At 42.1% G+C, this 20637-nt stretch overlaps 1 protein-coding gene across 1 annotated transcript in view; it reads right to left on the minus strand.

Annotated features, from left to right (window-relative positions):
• Window positions 1-3690: 3690 nt before the first annotated feature.
• ATP1B3 (ATPase Na+/K+ transporting subunit beta 3) overlaps window positions 3691-20637 on the minus strand; it is a 58185-nt gene continuing 41238 nt past the window's right edge. Inside the window, exons 4-7 of the mRNA XM_039461914.2 lie at window positions 18867-19051; window positions 16159-16209; window positions 10699-10785; window positions 3691-4688 (exon numbers count right to left, since the gene is read on the minus strand). Coding sequence (XP_039317848.1) covers window positions 4518-4688; window positions 10699-10785; window positions 16159-16209; window positions 18867-19051 — 494 coding nt within the window. The 3' untranslated portion in view covers window positions 3691-4517. The remainder of the gene's footprint in view (window positions 4689-10698; window positions 10786-16158; window positions 16210-18866; window positions 19052-20637) is intronic.

The following is a 20637-nucleotide window of genomic DNA, read 5'->3' on the forward strand; positions in this document are numbered from 1 at the left end:
TGTCCAACACGGAGAAACCCCGTCTCTATTAAAAATACAAAATTAGCCAGTGTGGTGGAGCAGGCCTGTTATCCCAGCGACTTGGGAGGCTGAGGCAGAGGTTGTGGGGAGTTGAGATCACGCCATTGCATTTCAGCCTTGGCAACAAGAGCGAAACTCTGTCTCATTAAAAAAAAAAGAAAGAGAGAGAGAGAGACGAGGCCTCACAGGCTGGTCTCAAATTCCTGGGCTCAAGCAATCCTCCCACTTCAGCCACCCACGTAGCTGGGACTATAGGGACCACACCCAGTTCTAAGTGACATGACAGCAACTTTGCACAGATGAGGTGAGTTCATCTCCAAGCCAGTGGCCCCCAGAAGCTCACCCCATTTAGTTAGGAGCAAGGGGGTGCTGACAAGGACCCCATTAATAGGCCCGTACCATGCCATCCTCAGGAAGCTGGACTTAAGGTTGCAGACCACTGTCCTCCCACGGGACCACAGAAAACAGCAAAGGAAGTGAAAGCGTCCTAACCATTACCCAGGCTCTAAGACCACACCGACAAAGCCGAGGGTCTGAAAGCCAGAGGCCCAACACAGAGCTCCTCTCCGCAGCCTCCGGGTTACTTCATAGCTGAACAAATTCTATGCTAGGCCTTCTCTCAGATCCCTCTTCCTCCCTCCTTACCCGGACTCTGAATTCCAGGCATTACACCGACCAGGACCGTACTCCAAAACGCCTTGTGCTCAGGAGCAGCCCTCGCAGCTACAGCGGCACCCGGAAGCCTGCGAGGAAGCAGAATCTCGCGCCCCACCCTAAACACTGACCAATCAGAATCTGCATTCTAAACGGGAGCCCTTGATGGGTTGCATGTGCATCAGTTTGAGAAGCACCTGGGTGTAGTAGTAATCGTCACGGAGAAGACCATATCAGCATTCTATTTGCCTCCCTAACAAATTCTCACTGAAGTGGTGGCTTAAAATCATACTCATAATCTCCCGTTTCTGTAGGTGAGTGGTCTGGGTACAATGCAGCCCAGCTGGGTCCTCTGTGCAGGGCGTCAGGGCTGGGCTCTGAAGGTTCTGAGGAAGACCTGGCTTCCAAGCTCACGGGCTGTTGACAGAATGCACTTCCTTCCACTTCCCACACAGCCACACTGAACACAGCAAGGATGTGTCCAAACCCAGGGGCTTCAGGTCTCACTTCTGCTTACAGCTCCCATGATCTCACTGGGTCGTGGGATAATCTAGGATAATCTCCCTATTTTAAGGTCCACCCACCAGACACCTTAATTTCATTTGCAAAGCCCCTCTTGCCACATGATAGAGCATAGCCACGGGTATGGCCCCAGAAGGTGAAAGGTCATGGGGGCCGAAATTCTGCCTACCGCAGTGACTTCATCAGCAACAGGTCCAGTCGGGATGAATTGCCTCTGAAGTCCTCCAGCTGGTTTCGGCCATCTCCGCCGGCCACACCCCACTGGGTTCCTCCTCCCAGGCTCTGGCTGTCTCATCCCAGCTAGCCGTCGCCCACCCTCCTTGCTGCCATACAGCCTCTCAGGACATCCCGTTTCCCTCCTGCCCGTGGAGAGCTCTTGAGAAGGCACATCATTCTGCAGGAAACTCCGTCTTTCCACACCATCCCCAGCTGTTCTCAGCCACCCAGAGAAAAGGATCGTAAGAAACGTTAATATTGAAAAACATGGGGACACATCTCATTTCACCCCACACTCCCTCAGCTCGGCCTGGGAATGTGTCCTGCTGGGCAGGAAGACCTGAAGCAACACCACCCCAGCTCTCCCAAGGGCAGTGGTGTAGTCTTTGGATATTCTTAGGGTTCTCTTGCCTACACAGGTGGCCAGCTAGGAGTCACGCACCTCCAGATAGCAGCTGAAGTCAAATGATGATGGCTCAATCTTCTCCATCTACTGAATCAAACTGATGCTAGGCTTAATGGCCAAGGAGGCACAGCTGGTTGTCTTTGGTCCTTTCCAAACTCTGGTGATTGAGCTTCTAAGGTAGGTATTACCTTGGAGTTGCTACATCTGTGGAATCCCTCCTAGCAAACTGCAATCTGCATTTTAATGATACCCAGGTGATCTGTATTCACATCCTGAAATCCTGTGGAAAACCCGAAACCAGCAGCAGAAGGGTGGACTCCCGGCCGTGACAAGGCACCTTCACTGCTAGACCAGTCCTTACCTGGCCCATACAGACCCAGCTTCCAGCCACTCGTCCTCCTCCGTCTCTTGAGACCCTCTACAAAAATAAACTTTAGAGAGGGGTGAGGGCTTTGGAATAACCTAGTCTTACCCCACCTTGTGGCCCCTTACTGTAAATGCCATCATCATCATCATGCCACGTGCTGTGTCTCAAAAGCCTGTTCCCTCCTAGTTTAAGATCTTTTGAGAAACCATGTCTTTTCATCTCCGTATCCTCAGTCTGGCTGATCCAGTCCTGGGTATATAGCAGGTCTGCTAAGTTGTCGTTAAACTGCCTTAATTCTGATAGATGAAGCAAGCCGTGAAAGTTGGGGAGATCAGCTAAAACCATTGGGCAGTCAGGGGCTGATCAAGTCCAAACTTCTGGGCCAGGGAGGCATACAAGATGCTTTAGTGACTTATGTGTATGTGTCATTTTTATTTCTCTCCAAAACCCACCCCATATTGGATGCCATCTCAATTCTTTTCTTCCAGTCTGAGTCTGCTTTTATCCAAGCTCATTAAAACAAAAATTCCATCCATATTTACTTCAAAAGATTCAAAAATACAAATTCAATAGAATACTTAATATTAACTTCACAGGCACTGAAGGTGACAGCTGTTGACGACATGGTCATGCTGGGCTAACAAAAGTGATGTCGCCTCTCTCACATCGTAGCATTCTTTTAACTTTGTTTTACACTCTTTTTTTCTTTTTTTTTTTTCCGAGACGGAGTTTGGCTCTTGTTACCCAGGCTGGAGTGCAATGGCGCGATCTCGGCTCACTGCAACCTCCGCCTCCTGGGTTCAGGCAATTCTCCTGCCTCAGCCTTCTGAGTAGCTGGGATTACAGGCACGCGCCCCCATGCCCAGCTAATTTTTGTATTTTTAGTAGAGACGGGGTTTCACCGTGTTGACCAGGATGGTCTCGATATCTCGACCTCGTGCTCCACCCGCCTCGGCCTCCCAAAGTGCTGGGATTACAGGCTTGAGCCACCGCGCCCGGCTGTTTTACACTCTTAAGAGATAAGGAATAAAATGAAAACCCAGAAAGATTTGCTGGAACTACTCCAAGAATCATTTCCTTCAGTGAAAATCTGTTATCATTAAGATTTTAGTGATAGAGGAACAAGCAGAGCTCTCACGTCGGGCTGAGTGCCCACTACCAAAGCCCGTCTGGCCAGACAAGGCCACCCAGAGCCCTCATGTTTACTCCAAATGGTCATTTTTGAGCCAGTTGGGTTGGGTCCCACCCCTTCTGGCTTGCACCACCACAAAGAAAACCTCAAGAATATCTGCTTCGCTTTTTTTTTTTTTTAAAGGAGAAAAGTAATAATAGCCTTAAGAAAAACACAAGAAATAACATAGATCATATGGGAAGCACAACTTTCTCAACAAAGTAGCTCAAATTATGACAAATAATCCTACCAAGAACATATCTAATGCTGGAGAGGGAAAGAATGCTTACACAAAACTGTTACTTAGTTTGAAGCTTTGAATAAGTTCCAAGCTTTTATATTTCACAATGTATATATACTTTATTAGAGTCCACAGTCTGCTAAATAAAAGCAGTAACAAGATATTTCACAAACTACTGTACAAATTAAATCTTAAGAATTTAATCTTATAAAAAATTAGGTGCACAGTCATACTGGCTAACCTAAAAATGCTTTTATCTACAGCCTAAAATACTTTAGGAGACAGTTCCAGCACTAAAAAATAATACCCAATTTTTTTTTTTACATGTTTTACAACAAAAAGTTTGTGCTCTTAATCAAAAAGATCCAGACTAACTCAGCATGTAAAAAATAAATTTTACAAAGAACCCAAGATAATATTTTTCAAATACACCTTTATTTTCTGTTTTCCTTCCTCACGTACAGAACTCCTTCACACACCGCACTTCTTGCAGCTATGAAGTCACTTGACGCTGGCCGGGTACCATTTTATCCCTCAAATTTTGTTGACATCAAAATATGATAGTTGACCAGTGTTACATCCACAAAATATTTACATAGCACAGCATATTAGGCTTTAGACATTTGGCAATTAGACCACATAAAAAGAGGACAAGACCCCCATCCTACATGTTTGGAATCAGGTATTCACCGGTCCCTATCTGGCGACTGTACACTGGTTCAAAGGGCAGCAGAGGCAACAGGCAGTTACTTCAGAGGACACGGAACACTATGATCTGGAAGCACGTTGTGATGTTACCCAGTGTCATGCACCACACACCTTTCTCCAAGGTGGTCTCAACTCTAGAATGGCAGGTCCAGCTGATACAAAGTGAAGACAGACAACACAACATTTACTCTGTGGAGCTATCCTATTCATACTATGCATGTGCTGTGATTTTGAACATAACTCGTCCCAAAAACTTGTCACGATCATCCTGGCTTTTTAGGTTGGGTGATCCATCAATCTTGCACTCAACTGTTACTTCTTTCTCAGCACTGTTGGGAGCCAAGATGACCTGAACAGCAACTAATGGCTGTAGATACCCCACCTGGCAAAAAAGGAAAAGACATGAATTCAAACTCTATGGAAACATTTCACTTTTCTCTACCAGGAGCTAGCTTATTCCGCAAATTTTTTTTGAGACTCTATTATCCAGACTGGAGTGCAGTGGTGCAATCATGGCTCACTGAAGCCTCAACCAATCCTCCCACCTCAGTTTCCTAAGTAGCTGGGACTATAGGCGCATGCCACCACAGCCCACTAATTTTTATTTTTATTTTTGTAGAGACGGGGTCTCCCTGTCCAGGTTGGCCTCAAATGCTTGGCTTCAAGCGGTCCCCCCACCTCAGCCTCCAAAAGGCTGGGATTACAGGTGTGAGCCACCACACTTGGCTTGTAAATTAAAGAGAAAAAAATTAGACCCATTATTTTCTGTTCTCTGCATTATTTTTAATTTTTTGAAGCTATAAGTTCACACTTTTTTTTTTTAAACTGATGAAAGTGTTGGTTGGGTGTGACAGCTCACGATCCTGAGCTCAAGTGATCCTCCCCCCTCATCCTCCCAAAGTGCTAGGATTACAGGTGTGAGCTACCATACCCGGTCTATGTAACATTACTTTATTTATTTATTTATTTATTTATTTTTTGAGATGGAGTTTCGCTCTTGTTACCCAGGCTGGAGTGCAATGGCACGATCTCGGCTCACCGCAACCTCCGCCTCCTGGGTTCAAACAATTCTCCTGCCTCAGCCTCCTGAGTAGCTGGGATTATAGGCATGCGCCACTATGCCCAGCTAATTTTTTGTATTTTTAGTAGAGACGGGGTTTCACCATGTTGACCAGGATGGTCTCTATCTCTTGACCTCGTGATCCACCCGCCTCGGCCTCCCAAAGTGCTGGGATTACAGGCTTGAGCCACCGCACCCGGCCTATTTTTTATTTTTTTGAGATGGAGTTTCACCCTTGTTGCCCAAGCTGGAGTGCAATGGCACAATCTGGGCTCACCACTACCTCTGCCTCCTGGGTTCAAGCGATTCTCCTGCCTCAGCCTCCCAAGTAGCTGGGATTACAGGCACATGCCACCATGCCCGGCTAATTTTTGAACTTTTAGTAGAGATGGGGGTGGTGGTCAGGCTGGTCTTGAACTCCTGACCCCAGGTGATCCACCTGCCTTGACCTCCCAAAGGGCTGGGATTACAGGTGTGAGCCACTGTGCCTGGCCCTGGCCTTACTTTTAAATATTCTATAACCTTGATTTTCATTTTCCTTTTCATCTGTAAGTTAAGAGACAGTTTCTACTTGTCCCTCCCCCCATATAGAAGGGTCTTTTTAATAATTATTAGTTTTATTGCATTGTAATCACAAAGTATTGATTATAATGTATTTCTACTTTATGAAACTATTTTTTAATTTCTACTTTATGAAGCTTTATTTTATTATTATTTTTTAGAGATAGGGTATTGCTCTGTCAACCCAGGGTGGAGTATAGTGGTGTGATCATAGCTCACTGCCACCTTGACCTCCTGTGCTCGGGCAATCCTTCCTCCCCAGTCTCTTGAGTAGCTAGCACACACAGGTGTGTGACTCCATGCCTGGGTAATGGCTAATTTTTACCTTTTTGGAGAGACAAGGTCTGGCTATATTTTGCTCAGGGCTGGTCTCAAATTCCTGGCCTCAAGCCATCCTCCTGTCTTGGCCTCCCAAAGTGTTGGGAAGGGATTTTTTTAATGACAAATTTTTATGACTGTTCCATGTGTGCTGGAAAATAATATGGTATTCTCTATGGCCTATATTATTTATTGTGTTTGATAAATATTCATAAGATCTATCTTACTGATTGTTATTCAGTACTTATATCCTTACTTATGATAGCTGTGTAACTTGGTGCAAATATACTCATAATTGTTTAGCTTCACTATGGTTTCTTAATACAATTCTTCATTAAAATGAATAGGGGCTGATTCCAGGATTGGGGCAGGAAAAGTACAAGATTAACTTGGGATATCTTGTAATTCCCGAATATAAAAAAGTGCTCAAAGAATTATGTAATCATGTCAAAAGACACAGGAGCCAGCCTGAAGGTCTCCTACCAACCAAATCTCAGAATATGTAGCATCAAAATAAATACTGATTATAATAGATTATAATATATAGAATATTATAATAAATTCTATTCTATGGAATCCATGAGTCTATATTAGTAGAAGTAAATAAATGAAAAAAGAAAGGCATTCCCTTAGAGTAGAATGCCAACTAATGGAAAAAGATGAGATGAGAAAAACTACCATTTGGGAACAATCTTTTTTTTTTTCCAGACGGACTTTCACTCGTTACCCAGGCTGGAGTGCAATGGCGCGATCTTGGCTCACCGCAACCTCCACCTTCTGGGTTCAAGCAATTCTCCTGCCTCAGCCTCCCGAGTAGCTGGGACTACAGGCGTGTGCCACCATGCCTAGCTAATTTTTGTATTTTTAGTAGAGACGGGGTTTCATCATGTTGACCAGAATGGTCTCTATCTCTTGACCTCGTGATCCATCCACCTCGGCCTCCCAAAGTGCTGGAATTACAGGCGTGAGCCACCACGCCCGGCCTGGGAACCATCTAAATAATAAATGATTCAGGCAAGAATCAACAAATGCTAAACTTGGCAAAAACAGTGATTTCCAAACTCTCAAAAGGATTTTCCCCAAAACTTTATACTGTTACAGAAACCTGGCTGATACCACGTTAACCAAGCAATCAAGGTAACATCATCATTAATGGAATGAAATAATACCATGTCCCTCCTGAAACTCTGAGAACTCAACATTTCTTCTGAGGCACTCCTGTCAAAATGCACAACCTATATTTAATCATGAAAAACCACCAACTCAAACTAATGAACATAAAAGAGGCCATAAAAGGCCTGTACTCATTTTTGAAGAGTACCAAGGCATTAGACAGAGACTAAGGAAATATTTCAGATTACAGGTTGCTAAACATGTTAAAAGTGTGATATCTTGGATCAGGAAAACTCTCTTGTCTTTTGCTATAAAGAATACTACTGGAACAACTGATGAAATTTCAACAAGGTCTGTAGATTCATAGTGCTATATTGTTAACTTCCTTTGTTAACTATACTATGGTTGTTGTCTTTGTTTTCTGTTACTTAAAACACAATACTTGAAACTGGGTGATTTATAAAGAAAAGGAATTTATTTCCTTTTTTTTTTTTTTTGGTTGAGACGGAGTTTCGCTCTTGTTACCCAGGCTGGAGTGCAATGGCGCGATCTCGGCTCACCGCAACCTCCGCCTCCTGGGTTCAAGAAATTCTCCTGCCTCAGCCTCCTGAGTAGCTGGGATTACAGGCAAGCGCCACCATGCCCAGCTAATTTTTTGTATTTTTAGTAGAGACAGGGTTTCACCATGTTGACCAGGATGGTCTCGATCTCTCGACCTCGTGATCCACCCGCCTCGGCCTCCCAAAGTGCTGGGATTACAGGCTCAAGCCACCGCGCCTGGCCCAGGAATTTATTTCTTACAGTTATGGAGGCCGAGAAGGCCAAGATCAAGGAGCTGCATCTGGTGAGAGCCTTTTTTTTTGCTGCTGGGGACTTTCAACAGAGTCCCCAGGTGGTACGAGGCATTATATGGCCTGAGGGCTGAGCATGGTAAAGTGCTACTGCTCAGGTCTCTCTTCTTTTTTTTTTTTTTCTTTTTTGAGACAGAGTCTCGCTTTGTCGCCCAGGCTGGAGTGCAGTAGCGCGATCTCGGCTCACTGCAACCTCCACCTCCAAGGTTCAAGTGATTATCCTGCCTTAGCCTCCTGAGTAGCTGGGACTACAGGTGCGGGCCACCACGTGCAGCTAATTTTTGTATTTTCAGTAGAGACGGGGTTTCACTGTGTTAGCCAGGATGGCCTCAATCTCCTGACCCAGTGATCCACCTGCCTCAGCCTCTCAAAGTGCTGGGATTACAGGCGTGAGCCACCGTGCCTGGCCTCTATTCCTCTTTTTTTTTTTGAGACGGAGTTTCGTTCTTGTTACCCAGGCTGGAGTGCAGTGGCGCGATCTTGGCTCACTGCAACCTCCGCCTCCTGGGTTCAGGCAATTCTCCTGCCTCAGCCTCCTGAGTAGCTGGGATTACAGGCACGCGCCACCATGCCCAGCTAATTTTTTGTATTTTTAGTAGAGACAGGGTTTCACCATGTTGACTAGGATGGTCTCGATCTTTTGACCTCGTGATCCACCTGCCTCAGCCTCCCAAAGTGCTGGGACTACAGGCTTGAGCCACCGCGTCCAGCCTCTTCCTCTTGTTATAAAGCCACTAGTCCCACTCCTATGATAACTTATTAGTCTACTAACCTATTTTTTTGTTGTTTTTGTTGTTGTTTTGAGACAAAGTCTCGCTCTGTCTCCCAGGCTGGAGTGCAATGGTGTGATCTCTGCTTACCACAACCTCCGCCTCCTGGGTTCAAGCGATTCTCTTACCTCCAGAGTAGCTGGGATTACAGGTGCAGGCTACCACGCCTGCCTAATTATTTTGTATTTTTAGTCGCGATGCGGTTTCACCATGTTGTCCAGGCTGGTCTGGAACTCCTGACCTGGTGATCCGCCTGCCTTGGCCTCTCAAAGTGCTGGGATTACAGGCATGAGCCACCGCCCCTGGTTCCCACTAACCTATTAATCCATGAAAGGATTAATCCACTCGTGAGGGCAGGGCCCTCATGACCCAATCCCTTCTTAAAGACCATACATCTCAATACTACCACATTGAGGATTAAGTTTCAGCATGAGTTTTGAAGGGAAGACATATCCAAACCACTAGTTATGTATGACTTTAGGAACTACACACTCAAGCATTTAATGCAAACAGGCAACATGTTTATAACTTAGTACCAAATGGTTTGGGGGCAAAAGTTTATGTATTAAGCAAATGAATAATAAGACAAGGTAGACTATTAACACTTGGAAAATTTAGGTAAAGGGTCTACAGGAAATTTTTGTACTATTCTAGCTACTTTAAGTCTTAAATCATTTCAAAATAGAAAGTTCAAAAAGTATATATACAGTATGACCCCAATTTAATAATATGATACTTGTGTACACATATTTTAAGGAAAAATATGAATAAAATTATACTACAGTACTGCTTCTCTGGGTAATGAGCTTTTTTTTTTTTTTTTTTCCCTCGAGATGGAGTCTTACTCTGTTGCCCAGTCTGGCATGCAATGGCGCAATCTTGGCTCACTGTAACCTCCACACCTACCTCCTGGGTTCAGGTGATTCTCCTGCCTCAGCCTCCCAAGTATTACAGGTGCCTGCCACTATGTCCGGCTAATTTTTGTATTTTTAGTACAGACGAAGTTTCACCATGTTAGTGTCAGGCTGGTCTTGAACTCCTGATCTCAGGTGATCTGCCCGCCTCGCCACCATGCCTCGCCACCGTGCAGCTGTAACAAGCTTTCTGATTTTTTTGTGTGTGTGTGGGGTGGTGGGGGGTGGAAGAAACAGAATCCTACTCTGTTGCCCAGCCTGGAGTGCGGTGGGCACGATCTTGGCTCACTGCAACCTCTGCCTCCTGGGTTCAAGCGATTCTCCTGCCTCAGCCTCCTGAGTAGCTGGGACTATAGGCACACCATCATGCCTGGCTAATTTTTGTATTTTTAGCGGAAAGGGGTTTTCACCAAGTTGGACAGCCAGGTCTCAAACTCCTTACCTCAGGTGATCCACCTGCCTCGACCTCCCAAAATGCTGGGATTACAGGAGTGAGCCACCACATCTGGCCTTGATTTTCTTTTTAAGTACTTTTCTACTTTCTCTACATAAGCACATACTACTACTTTTATAACAAAAAAGAAAATAATATTTAAAAAATAATCATCTAACTTTATCTGCTTGGGTTCTGTGTTCTGAACTGTGGGTGTCAGAACGCCATTTACCATCAACATTAAAATAAAACCTGAACAGATGATGCACAAATTAAACAGGGCTTGTGTCTACCTACCCCAGACAAGTGGAACTTCAACAGATGCTCCAGCTTCCCAAAAGAGCAGTTACAACATAACTTCTAAATACTTACATGCAGTTTCTTCCCATAATATGGGAAATATTTTAAGTCTATAATTCCGTTATGAGGATAAGTTGTTATATTTGCTTTATCTTCATTCTAAAGTTGGAAACAAAAGAAATCCTCTTTAGGTCAGAAAAAGAATTTGTAAAAACTATGTTTATAATTAAAGCAGTAGCAATCACGAACAGTTTGGAGAAACTACAATGCTGCTCCAACTATATTATCATTACTAGTGTATTTCTGAGAAGAGGCTCGCTTAACTTATTAATATTACATAATTCCACATGAACTATCCTGATTCTTACACTTCCAGATATATTGTATACTCTTTTTCATTAGAGTCCCTTATTTATAGCCAGTTCCACTCATGTACTCCTGTAAAATCTTACCTGTCCTCCAAATACGAAATGCCAGCCTTTCTACCTACTAACAGCAGGAAGGCACCAGCAGGTTTGGGACCTTTGTTTTCCTGAAATGAATGAAATACTGTGCTTCCAGACTGGAAAGAAAGGCCACCACAAGGTGCCAACCTAGAATGCAGCACTCAGGCCTGGGAGACAGCAGGTGTGAGAGTTTCATGTGATTAATAACCACAGCTACAACCAGAGGGGAAGCCACAATGCACCTGACGGGAATCACAAGGGAAAATTTAAGGTACTCCAAGGAAAACTCTCCTTGACAAACTTAAATACTGTATTTCCCAGGAATAAATCTATGAGCATATATAAATCATTAAGTATTACTTGTCTACTGGAATTCAAGTTGATAAACATGCATGGAATTCTATGTTGATAAACATGGAAACATATTCCATGTTTATCAACATACAAATTAAGCATCACCTATAATCCAAATAACTCATGCTATTAGTTATTTCTAGTATTATTCATGATAAATAAGCAATTTATGAAAATTCTCATGCAATACTTTCCAAATGGGACTAATACTTTTTTTTTTTTTTCAGACAGAGTCTCACTCTGTTGCCAGGCTGGAGTGCAGTGGTGTGATCTCGGCCCACTGCAACCTCCACCTCCCGGGTTCAAGCGATTCTCCTGCCTCAGCTTCCCGAGTAGCTGGGACTACAGGTACCTGCAACCAGGCCCAGCTAATTTTTGTATTTTTAGTAGAGATGGTGTTTCACCATATTGGCCAGGATGGTCTTGATCCCTGACCTCCTGATCCGCCCACCTTGGCCTCTCAAAGGGTAGGGATTACAGGCATGAGCCATCATGCCTGGCCCAAATGGGCCTAATTCTAATGAGTATAATTTTAACAGACTGACTAGTAGCAAACAGACCACACATTAAAATAAAATATTATTAAATACTGAAATGTTATATATATATTAAATTTTTTTTGAGACAGGGTTGAAACCACACATGAAACAGCATAAAGCAAAACTAAGAATCCACTCTAAGGAGTTGTAGGTTCATTTTGTTTCATTCTGAAGCAGCAATATGGGTGTTGGGTGGGGTGAGAAACAGATGAAAGGCATCTGCCAGACAGCATAAAGCACAGAATGATGCACACCACCCGCTAGACAAGCTCTAATGATCCAGATGAAGAATATGTGGAAAGGGCTGGAAGTAACAATGCCAGGAGAAACTGCAAAAGCCACTTTCAATCACTATTCAAACTCCACTGTACATCTGTACTCTAATATAAAAAATAAGCTTTAAAATCAAAGATAACATTTTATATTAGAGAAAACCTAGTCTCTTTGGTATCAGTGCTTTTCTGCATTAATTGCATTTGTTGAACCTATTTTATCCCCTTAATATATGACCTTCATTCACAGAACACATTTCCTCAAAATGAAAAAGAGATTTTCTTTGAGGAACAGTTCACCGAGTCCCTCAGAGTGTGTTTTTCTTTCTTTTTGAGTCAGAGTTTCAGTCTGTTGCCTAAGCTGGAGTGCAATGGAACAATTTTGGCTCACTGCAACCTCTTCCTCCTGGGTTCAAGCAATTCTACTACCTCAGCCTCCTAGGTGCTGGAATTACAGGCATGCGCCACCATGCCAAGCTAATTTTTGTATTTTTAGTAGAGATGAGGTTTCGCCATGCTGGCCAAGCTGATCTCAAATTCCTGACCTCAGGTGATCTGCCCACTTTGGCCTCCCAGAGTGCTGGGATTCCAGATGTCAGCCACCACATCTGGCAATAGCATCATATTGTAAACAATGAGCAATTAATTCTAAGAACCTACTGATGTTCACTAAGTTCCACTGAAAACAAAATGGAATTAAAAAATTAATACGTTTTGTTTCTTCCCACTTTTGATTTTCTTAGTATGATTCATTTTCATAAGAAAACCAAATACTGAAGAAGTGACTTAAGGAATTTTCTTCAGTATTTGGTTTTCTTATGAAAATGAGAAAAATTACATCTTTTGTAGGAATCTTTTAAGTTGGGATATATTAAAAGGCCACCTAGGCCACCTACAGTGGTTCAGGCCTATAATCCCACTACTTTCAAAGGCTGAGGCAAGGGACTGCTTGAGTCCAGGAGTTCCAGACCAGCCCGGGCAACATGGCAACACCCCATCTCTATAGAGGGAGAGAGAGAAAGAGAGAGGGGGAAAAAAGTCACCTAGAAAGTCTTTGTATTTTTAGGACTCTTAAAGCAATTAAAGCAGAACAAACTCAATGCAAGAAAAAATAAAATACATCTATATTACATAAACAACTAAAAAATTTAAAGGCCACTTGATCTAGACAGGCAAATCTAATAGAAAATTGCAATTATGATACGTAGTAAATGCTTTCATCTGTTCTGGAGAGCCACATCTCTACGGTTCTAACTGATTTACCACTTGTGACTAGCCTAGGGATAAAATGCCAAATTTTATATATATATATATAACATTTTTTCCCAATTTTGTGTTTTTCTAACAACAACAACAAAAAAAAATCCACAACTAAATAAACAAAATTAAAAACCCTCCTGTTTCGATTATTTTATGTACTTTACACACATCTCTCCAAAGCAAAAGGGAAAGCTAACTGAAATCTAAATCATTAAATCTGGTTTTTTTTTAGACAGCTCTGTCACCCAGACTAGAGCACAGGGGCGAGGTCTCAGCTCACTGCAATCTCTGCTTCCCCAGTTCAAGTGATTCTCCTGCCTCAGCCTCCCAAGTACCTGGGATTATAGGAACCTGCCACCATGCCCAGCTAATTTTTATATTCTTAGTAGAGACAGGGTTTCGCCATGTTGGACAAGCTGTTCTCAAACTCCTGACCTCAGGTGATTTGCCTGCCTTGGCCTCCCAAAGTGTTGGTATTCCAGACGTGAGCCACTGTGCCCAGCCTAAATCTGGATTTTTCATTAACATTTCCTGCAACTATTCTAGAAGCGAAGGATACATAATAGAAAAACAAGAAGAAAAATGCATTTAAAACCTTAAGGGGGCTGGGCATGGTGGCTCACGCCTGTAAACCCAGTACTTTGGGAGGCCAAGGCAAGCAAATCACAAGGTCAGGAGATCGAGACCATCCTGGCCAACATGGTAAAACACCATCTCTACTAAAATAAAAAAAAATTAGCTGGGCCTGGTGGTGCACGCCTGTAATCCCAGCCACTCAGGAGGCTGAGGCAGGGACATCACTGGAACCCAAGAAGTGGAAGTTGCAGTGAGCTGAGATTGCGCCTCCGCACTCCAGACTGAGTCAAAAAAAGAAAAAAAGAAAAAAACCCTTAAGGGAAGAGTTATACGGAATTTTTTATACTGGCCAAAGGTTTATACAATTTAAAGCTTACAAAAGAATTAAAAGTGTCTGTGCTTCTAGCTTGAATGTGTTTTCCTTTTAGGTGGTATTGGCTTTGTAGACCCAGCATTCCAAGCTTATCTATGCAGCCTGCTCACATGCAATGGCAAAAGCTCCTGTATACAGGTGCACAGTCATGAAATTAGCACTTCTACCCAGCCAGCACCCAAGCCCCAGGAGCTTTCTACCAAAAAGCGTTGTGAGCAAGCCCTGAGGGATCATAAAGGGTTACCAAACATTTTTTCTAAATGTATTTTGTAGCTATAATGTTCTGACTTGAGAGCGGACAGTATATGCTGCCCACTAGATTTTTAGAAGAATTTATCAAGAAAAGCTCAGCTTAGATGTGTGTCTGGTTTTAAGTGACTTCCTCCTTCCCCTCCCTCCCTTCCTGCCTTCCTCCCTTCCTTTTTCTGAGACACAGTCTTGCTCTGTAGCCAGGCTGGAGTACAGTGGCATAATCTGAGCTCACTGCCATCTCTGCCTCCTGGGTTCAAACGATCCCCCTGCCTCAGCCTCTTGAGTAGCTGGGAATACAGGCATGTGCCACCATGGCAGGCTAATTTTTTTTGTATTTTAGTAGAGAAGGGGTTTCACCATGTTGGCCAGAATGGTCTTGACCTCCTGACCTTGTGATTTGCCTGTTTTGGCCTCCCAAAGTGCTGGGATTACAGGTGTGAGCCACCACACTTGGCTGATTCTGGATTTTGCACAAGCTGTCTGTGGCACAAGGAGGTAAAGTGAATTGTCAGTGGTCACACACATAATTTCAACCCAGATGAGAAACCATAAACTTCCTGACTTTTTATATTACTCTAAATAGTAAATACTCTTTGAAAATTAATAAGAACACTCTAGATCAGGAGTTCTCAAAATGTGGGCCTCAAACCAGCAGCATCAGCATCACCTGGAAACTTCGGTTAGAAATACAAAATTTGTACCCTATCTCAGACCTGAGTCAGAAACTATGGGAACAGAACCCAACAAGCCAACATGATTCTGATGAATGATCAAGTTTGAGAACCACTGAGCAAGAAGTTCATGCCCAAATAAGAAGTCCATTAACAGTAAAAAGAATTTCTTTCCACAACTTTAAAAGTGATTTCAACGTAACATTTTAAGTAAAATATTTCTGCCATACAGTCAGAGTTGAAATGGTTAATATTTAGCACAATGATAAATTTAGAACTTAATTTCTCCTCAGAACTCTTACCCATCTTTTACATTATTTGTCTTAGTTGCATTTGCAGCATGGAGAGAAAACAAAAGAAAGTTATGAGATGAAAACTGCACAGTATTCTGGAAAAAAAATAAAGTAGGTATGGGGTGATAAATAATGCGTCTACCTCAAGGAAAATGTACCGTATTTCATTAAATCTCAGATAGCATTGATGGGTAGCATGCCAACTAACAAACTTATGAAAAAAAAAAAAAAGTCACAGTACAGTATTAAGACACCATCGGTTATAAGGGTAATCCCAATTTCAATGTTACTAGAGTTCGCAGAAAAAAAGTCAATCGTGGAACTGATGAAATATGGTATATATGAAAATAAGGGCAATGTGTGTAAAATCAAATACACATGGAAAATATTTTTCTGATTTATCATTAAGGAAGAGAAAGACTAGATGACTACATCATTAGACTTTTACCGTATTTTAAGAAACACCAAAGATTTAAGAGAAGTTTTGAATACTAACCTTCAAAACACAATTTATCCTTGGCATTCCTTCAGGCTTTAATCCAATTATCTAAGGTTAAGAAATAGCGATTAATTTAAACATCCTGTAAGTATGCAATGGAATTTCCTCCCTCTGTTGCTGGGGACAAGAGGTGTTTCAGATAAACACCTACTCTGTGTATTAACCCATTGAGTTACATCTGCCTTTTAATTGTATCTGAGGGGATTAAAATGAACTTTTTTTTTTTTTTTAAGAGACAGAGCCTCGCTCTGTCGCCAGCCTGGAGTGCAGTGGCGTAATCTTGGCTCACTGCAACCTCTGCTTCCTGGGTTCAAGCCTCTGCCTCCTGGGTTCAAGCCATTCTCCTGCCTCAGCCTCCCAAGTAGCTGGGACTACAGGCATACACCACCACACCCAGCTAATTTTTGTATAGAATGAACTTTTAAATAAAATAACTTCAGCAATCAGCTATCTTATTACTGTACTAGGGCAACTGAGAAAACAAATCAACTTCCAAAGAACTAACCGAAACAAAAGTACACTTTGCTACCCTTAAAATAAGAAACAGATAGAATTATCATTATTAATATTTATATAAACAATTTGATGTAAAGAATAAGAACTGCAGAGGCATAATAATTCACTGTTCTTCACAAAAATATATTATGTCACACTCTCCGTGTTTCCACGAGGGGCCCCACTGAGTCTCACCGTATCTTACATCCATCTGCTCCCCCAAAAGGCATGCATTGGGAGAGCCCTATCTTAAGATTCCTTTCATGTATGTAGCTGGCAGAACTGAATCCTAACCTATTTGTACATTTTGTGAGACATCTGTTTTGGCATTCTGAATTTATACTCAGTTTCCATGTGAATGCATGCAAAATTTAAATATTCCCCTCAAAACACAAGAAATGTTGTAACCTAATAAATAATGTCAGCAGCGCTAACTTGGAACTGTACTGGTATGAAACCCCCCGCTACACTACATAAGCTCATCTCATCACTGATTCCTGTGTGTCTGATGCTGTCCTCCTGCCAAAGCCATGCCCTGAGTCATCAACAAGTATGGTCTCAGACCATTATCATTCAAAGAGGCCATCTTGAGAAAGAAAACAAACCCAGAAGGTTGATCCTCTCCTGGCATTCTATCAGCAAGCTAGACGTTTTGAGGATATTTCTAGTAGACTGGGATTACAAAAGGCCACCTCTGTTAAAACAAACTTAATTCATTTTATGAACTAGATGATCTAGTTTCACATTACTTTCAGCTTACTTTGTTAACTCCAATTCTTTTTTTTTTTTTTTTTGAGACGGAGTTTCACTCTTGTTACCCAGGCTGGAGTATGATGGCGCGATCTCGGCTCACCGCAACCTCCGCCTCCTGGGTTCAGGCAATTCTCTTGCCTCAGCCTCCTGAGTAGCTGGGATTACAGGCACGCGCCACCATGCCCAGCTAATGTTTTGTATTTTTAGTAGAGACGGGGTTTCACCATGTTGACCAGGATGGTCTCGATCTCTTGACCTCGTGATCCACCCACCTTGGCCTCCCAAAGTGCTGGGATTACAGGCTTGAGCCACCGCGCCCAGTCAACTCCAATTCTTAATTCTGAATAAAGTCTGGTTGAAACATCCCACTAATCATTTACTGAGTACCTAGAATGTTATGGGACAATCTGGAAACTGTCAGTTGTCCAAGGCCTCCCAAAGGGATGAAAGCGAGGTTGGAGGGGTGTCAGTCTGGGCACTTCACAGTCTAGCTGGTTCTCCCTGTAGGGAAGCTCCTTATTTAGCAGTATCAACTTCAAAAGACCCAAGTTTTAGTTTTATTAAGGATGGTAGTAATGTGCTCACCAATGATGACTTCAGTGATTTATAAATTCATGATTTTGAGAGGTCTATACTTAAGTTTGAGAAAGTGCCATTTCCTGAATAAATGACCAGGAATGACTTCACTCTTCAAAGGAGACCTTGCAGTCCTCAAAACAGTAAGAGCATCAGAACATAGCTCTGAAGCACTAGTACAGAGCAGCAAGGCACGGGGCTAGGGATCACTTCATGACTCAAGAAAAACATTTTCCTTTGCACAATGACCCTAATTCATTATTCCCATCACACAGAGAATGTTAACTTCTTACTTTGCTCATTACTATAGAATTTAAGCACCCCTTCTGTAAAACAGCAAAATGCTGCTACTTGGCTGTAACTGCAACATCCCACTGGAATGGGATTTTATTTGTATTTCCATTATTTAATTACATATACATATACTGATACTATAAAACTATGCTTTGGTACTGAGTATTTCGAAAAAGTTAAGTATGAACTTTATGGAGTCTGTGGAATTTTATATTATTTTACCACATAGGATTCAAAGATGAGTGCTGTACCCTAACAAGACCCTGCTTTGGGTATGACAAGGAGAGCACCTGCCCCTTCAAGCATTAATCTGTGGTGAAACGCATAGGTATTCCCAAAGAAGAAATGTTTAAGTTACTTTAACTCCTTAATCCATGATTAACCTATGAACCTCTCTTTTTTGCTGTACAAACTTTTTTCCAGTGATCAATAAACATTACTGCTAGCCTTTAAAGCAAGCTCCCCCACAAATGAGATAACTTTTAATAAGGAAGGCATTAACCCAACCAAAACAATCTAAAAGTAGTTGCCTCCTTAACAGAGAATATGAGAAATAAAGCAGCAGCAGAGGTAAAATATGTACGTACTCTGTTCATTTTCACAAGAATACAAGGTTTTCCTTTAGAATAGCCAAAATCAGGATCACTCATACCACTGCATGCTTGAAGTAACAAAAGAGGAAACTGACATGCAACATAAACTGGACCCTTCTGTTCAAAAAGTGCTCCATCAGGACAGGCTGTGAGGTTCTTCTGTTCTTCTAAAGTATATGCTAAAAAGGAAACATATATGTGTGCTAGATCAGCCAAAAAAGGTATTAAAAACAACCAGGAATATATCAACCTTTGGAAAATAATCTTCAAAGACAAAAACAGCAATGTCAATTACCAGGTAACTTTAGGGAAAGAATGTTAAGTTTGCCCCTTTACCTTTTAACAGCTAACTAATGCTCTAAAGTTACTGCGTTTCAATAATTATATAAACTGGATTATAGATCGATCTCATCTGTCACCATTAGGTGGCGGTAACAGCCATGGCTAAAGCATTATCTGAATGCCTTCCGCATGCTTAGCGATACAACAGAGAAGATGTAAAAAGGCACTGCCACTGCCCTCATGGAGCTTAGTTTTGTGCGGAAGATAGACATTGAGTGAGTATAAAATCAGAACTGTAGAGGTATGAAGATACAGTCTTATGACAATCTACAGTAAAAAAAAAATGCAACTGAGATGAATGCAAAAGAGTATCTGGAAGTTAATGAAGTTGGGAGAAGCACTTCCAATGACGGAAGGTAGAAGCCAGACCATATAGTCTTGTAAGCCATGTTAAAGAATTTTGAGGGGTGTAGGTGGGTGTTTTGCCAAACAGCAATTAACAATCCACTAAAATGTTTTAAACCAGGGCAAGTGGATTGTATGAATATACTTACGTTACGAAATTACTCTGACTTTTCTGTGGGGGACAGTCAGGAAGGGAAAAAGAAAGGACCCAGAAAATGAGTTAGGAGACTACTAAAGTAGCCCAAATGAGAGAAGAATAGCTCACAGAAGGGTGTTTTTAGCAGAGATGGGGGTAACTAGATGAAGGCAAAGGTGATAAAGGAGCAAAATGGTTAGAACTTGGCAATGGGAGGGAAGAGAGAGGAAAAATATGCAACAGACAATACGATGTCTGCTCTATACTCGGCACAGTGTTTAGCCCAAGAGGCACACAGTGAACAAGCCTGATGTGACCCCTGCCCTCAGTGTGCTTAATCTAGTGAACAATACTTACTAATAAATAATTAAGATATGGTGTAACAGTACCTCAGTAAGAACTATTGGTGTGTGGGTACAATTGGTACCAGAAAAAGGGTACTGAATTCAACCAAAATAAGAACCAAATTTCAAAGTGTATGCTTCAAAAAGGAAGTGTAAAGTCTTCAACTTGGGGAAAAAAAAATCATTGTCAAAATGTTTGGTTTCATCTTATACTTATCCGAAAGTAGGTTACCGTGGGAACTATGTATTCATTTAAAAGCAAAGAATGATTCAGGTATTTTATGGGGGTAGGAAAAACTTTATAACAAAACAGCATCATGACGCACATCACTTTGCAAGAAAATAAGTCCTTCACCAATTTCCCCAAGGGCTTCTCAAACTGCATACACTCTGTTGGAATAGCTCAGTTCATCAGTGACCTTTCTTTAAATATTATTATGCTGACTTCCACTTCCATACTGTTAAGTGTAAGGAACTGTATGATGACTGTTCAGATTATGCAGAAGGCATGATAGGAACTCAGACAGGTCATTGACCCCAGAATAACCAAAGAGCCCTATACATCTGAGAAAAGCCTAAAATAAGATTACCAAAGGCT

Source organism: Saimiri boliviensis, chromosome 9, assembly GCF_048565385.1.
Source record: "Saimiri boliviensis isolate mSaiBol1 chromosome 9, mSaiBol1.pri, whole genome shotgun sequence".
Classification (NCBI taxonomy): domain Eukaryota; kingdom Metazoa; phylum Chordata; class Mammalia; order Primates; family Cebidae; genus Saimiri; species Saimiri boliviensis.